Raw genomic sequence first — 2,886 nt, forward strand, 5'->3', positions numbered from 1 at the left:
TGTATAAAATAAAGTATTTCATTTAAGAGAGAGAGAGACAGAGAGAGACAGAGAGAGTTATCACCTGAGAAGCAACTTGAAGAGTTCAGAATCTTTTTTAGAACACAAATAAAAATCTCATGAAAATTCACAGATAAACAGAATACAGAGATTTGAGGCTTATTAAGGTGGAAAATTTTAATAGATTTATGGTTGTATTGATATTTTTCAGGTGATATAACCAGGTATCACATGAAATAAAATGGAGAATCAAAACAATGTGACAGAGTTTATTCTTCTGGGGCTCACAGAGAATCCAAAGATGCAGAAAATTGTGTTTGCTGTGTTTTTTCTTATCTACATCACTTCTATAGCAGGCAATGTGCTCATTGTGATCACCATAATTTCTACATCATTATTAGAATCTCCCATGTACTTTTTCCTGGCTTACTTGTCCTTTATTGATGCATGTTATTCCTCTGTTAGCACCCCTAAACTGATAGTAGATTCACTCTGTGAAAAGAAGACCATCCTATTCAATGGATGCATGACTCAAATCTTTGGGGAGCATTTGTTTGGAGGTGCTGAGATCATCCTGCTGACTGTGATGGCCTATGACCGCTATGTAGCCATCTGCAAACCCCTTCATTATGTAACCATTATGAGTCGACGACTATGTAGCCTGCTAGTGGGAGTGTCATGGTTGGGAGGTTTTCTTCATGCCACCATACAGATCCTGTTCATTGTCCAATTACCCTTCTGTGGCCCTAATGTCATAGATCACTTTATGTGTGATCTTAATCCTTTGCTCAAACTTGTCTGCACCGATACTCACACTCTTGGACTCTTCGTTGCTGCTAACAGTGGCTTCATTTGTCTGCTGAACTTCCTCCTTCTATTGGTCTCCTATGTGGCCATCCTGCGCTCCCTAAAGAACCACAGTGCAGAGGGAAGGCGCAAAGCCCTCTCTACCTGTATTTCACACATCACAGTGGTTGTCTTATTCTTTGTTCCTTGCATATTTGTGTACATGAGACCTGTAGCTACCTTACCTATTGATAAAGCAGTTGCTATGTTCTATACTATGATAACTCCTATGTTAAATCCCTTGATCTACACCTTGAGAAATGCTCAGATGAAGGATGCCATTAAGAAATTGGGCAGCACAAAAGTTCTTTCAAGTAATAAATGAACATACCTGGAGCATGGTATGAATCAAATTTAATCATAAAATAAAACAGGTACTTTCTATAATTTTAGCAAGGCACTTTTATTGGACAAGGAGAAAACTAGTTATGCAATTTATTTACAATTTCTTCACTAAAGAGAGTAGAAATAGGTGTAAGAAAAGACAGCATTCACTCCATGCACATTTAGGAAATTCTATTAAATTCAGAGTTTTTTCACTCACTCATCCTTGTATAAGTAGGCACATGATTACCATATGGTAAAAAGTGAAGAAATAATACATCTTAGAGGTGAAATATAATCTCTCTGGCAATCCAAAGGTGGGTACTGATAGTCTTCCCATTTTCAGAGACTGACAGAAGGGAAAGTACCAAAACCTTAAGAATGAGAAATAGTTGCCAGAGTAAGACTGGCTGTCCAGGCCACTCTTCTCCCTATGCACTCTGTGAGCTGATGGCAACAGAAAGGTTAGATAAACGTGGATTCTCAGCAGATGAATGATGATGCTGCCTTAATATTCTCTCTGCTCTCATCGAGATTTCATTTTCTGAAGAACAATTCTCTCTCTTTCAATCACTTCACTCTAAGTAATATTCTATTATTTAAAACTGTTTTTTAGTGATCTTATCCTTGGGGATGATGTGAGGGAGGGAGATATAGAGATTTGGTGGTAATGGACAGATGGATAAAGCTGAATTAGAGGTATAATTTCTTATGTTCTATAGCATGTGGGTGATGCAAGTTTTATGACAATTAACTGAATTGTCTAAAATATCCACTAAAGAGTAATTAAATGTTCCTAGTACAAAGACATGATGTATATCTGTGGTGATAGATATACTGATCTTATATTATACATCATATATATGTAATGAAGTATCATATGGTGCCCCATAAACATGTGCAATTATTGTATGTCAATTACAAATAAGATACATTTAAAATGCATGTGTCGCCTGTGGTGGTTTAAATGAGAAATGTCTTCCATTGGCTCAGATACTTGAACACTTGGTCCCTAGTTGGTTGTGCTGTTGGGGGAAGTGATGCAGCCTTGCTGGAAGAAGCACATTATTGGAGCTGGGATTGAGATTTCATAGCTTTGCCCTACTTCCAGTTTATTCTTTCTGCTTCCAACTTACAGCTGCAGAAGTGAATTCTCAGTTTCCTCTTCCTGTAGCCTTATCTGTCCCTTGTGTCTATGTCACCCACCATAGTGGACTCTTATTCTCGGGAAACATAAAGTAAGTTAAACCATTTCTTCCATGAGTTGCCTTTGGTTATGGTATTTTATCACAACAATAGAAAAGTAATGGATACATACAGCTACAAACACACACACACACACACACACACACACACACACACACACACACACACAAATTCAGAATAAATGCTTTCAGGTTTTTATGTCTTTTATGCACTAATCAACAATTACTCAGAGCCCAGTGAATCTATCAGAAACAGTGACATTTACTACTTTTTTGATGGAAAATAAGGAAAAATCCAGGTCTTCTCTTGACTTAGATTAGTACCTATTAGGACATTTTAAGAATTAGAGAAAATTATAACATAATAATATAAATAACTAGAAAGTAAAAGTGCAATATGCATTAGCACAAAAATAGATAACCCAAGAAATAATTCCTACATAAAGAAATAGCAATATGGGGCAAAACATTACAGATGAAGTCAGGAGCTGGATGATGACCCACTCACAAA

The 2,886-nt window shown here is 36.8% G+C and overlaps 1 protein-coding gene across 1 annotated transcript; it reads left to right on the forward strand.

Annotated features, from left to right (window-relative positions):
- The first annotated feature begins 241 nt into the window (after positions 1-241).
- On the forward strand, positions 242-1,171 carry LOC118582395 (olfactory receptor 4C13-like). Its single transcript, XM_036185247.1, has one exon. It carries the CDS (start codon positions 242-244, stop codon positions 1,169-1,171), a length of 930 nt encoding a protein of 309 aa, XP_036041140.1.
- Positions 1,172-2,886: the final 1,715 nt, after the last annotated feature.

Source organism: Onychomys torridus, chromosome 4, assembly GCF_903995425.1.
Source record: "Onychomys torridus chromosome 4, mOncTor1.1, whole genome shotgun sequence".
Lineage (NCBI taxonomy): Eukaryota > Metazoa > Chordata > Mammalia > Rodentia > Cricetidae > Onychomys > Onychomys torridus.

Bases quoted from the DNA above. Each gene is read 5' to 3' on its own strand.
- LOC118582395 (XM_036185247.1), top strand. From the start codon at position 242: ATGGAGAATCAAAACAATGTGACAGAGTTTATTCTTCTGGGGCTCACA.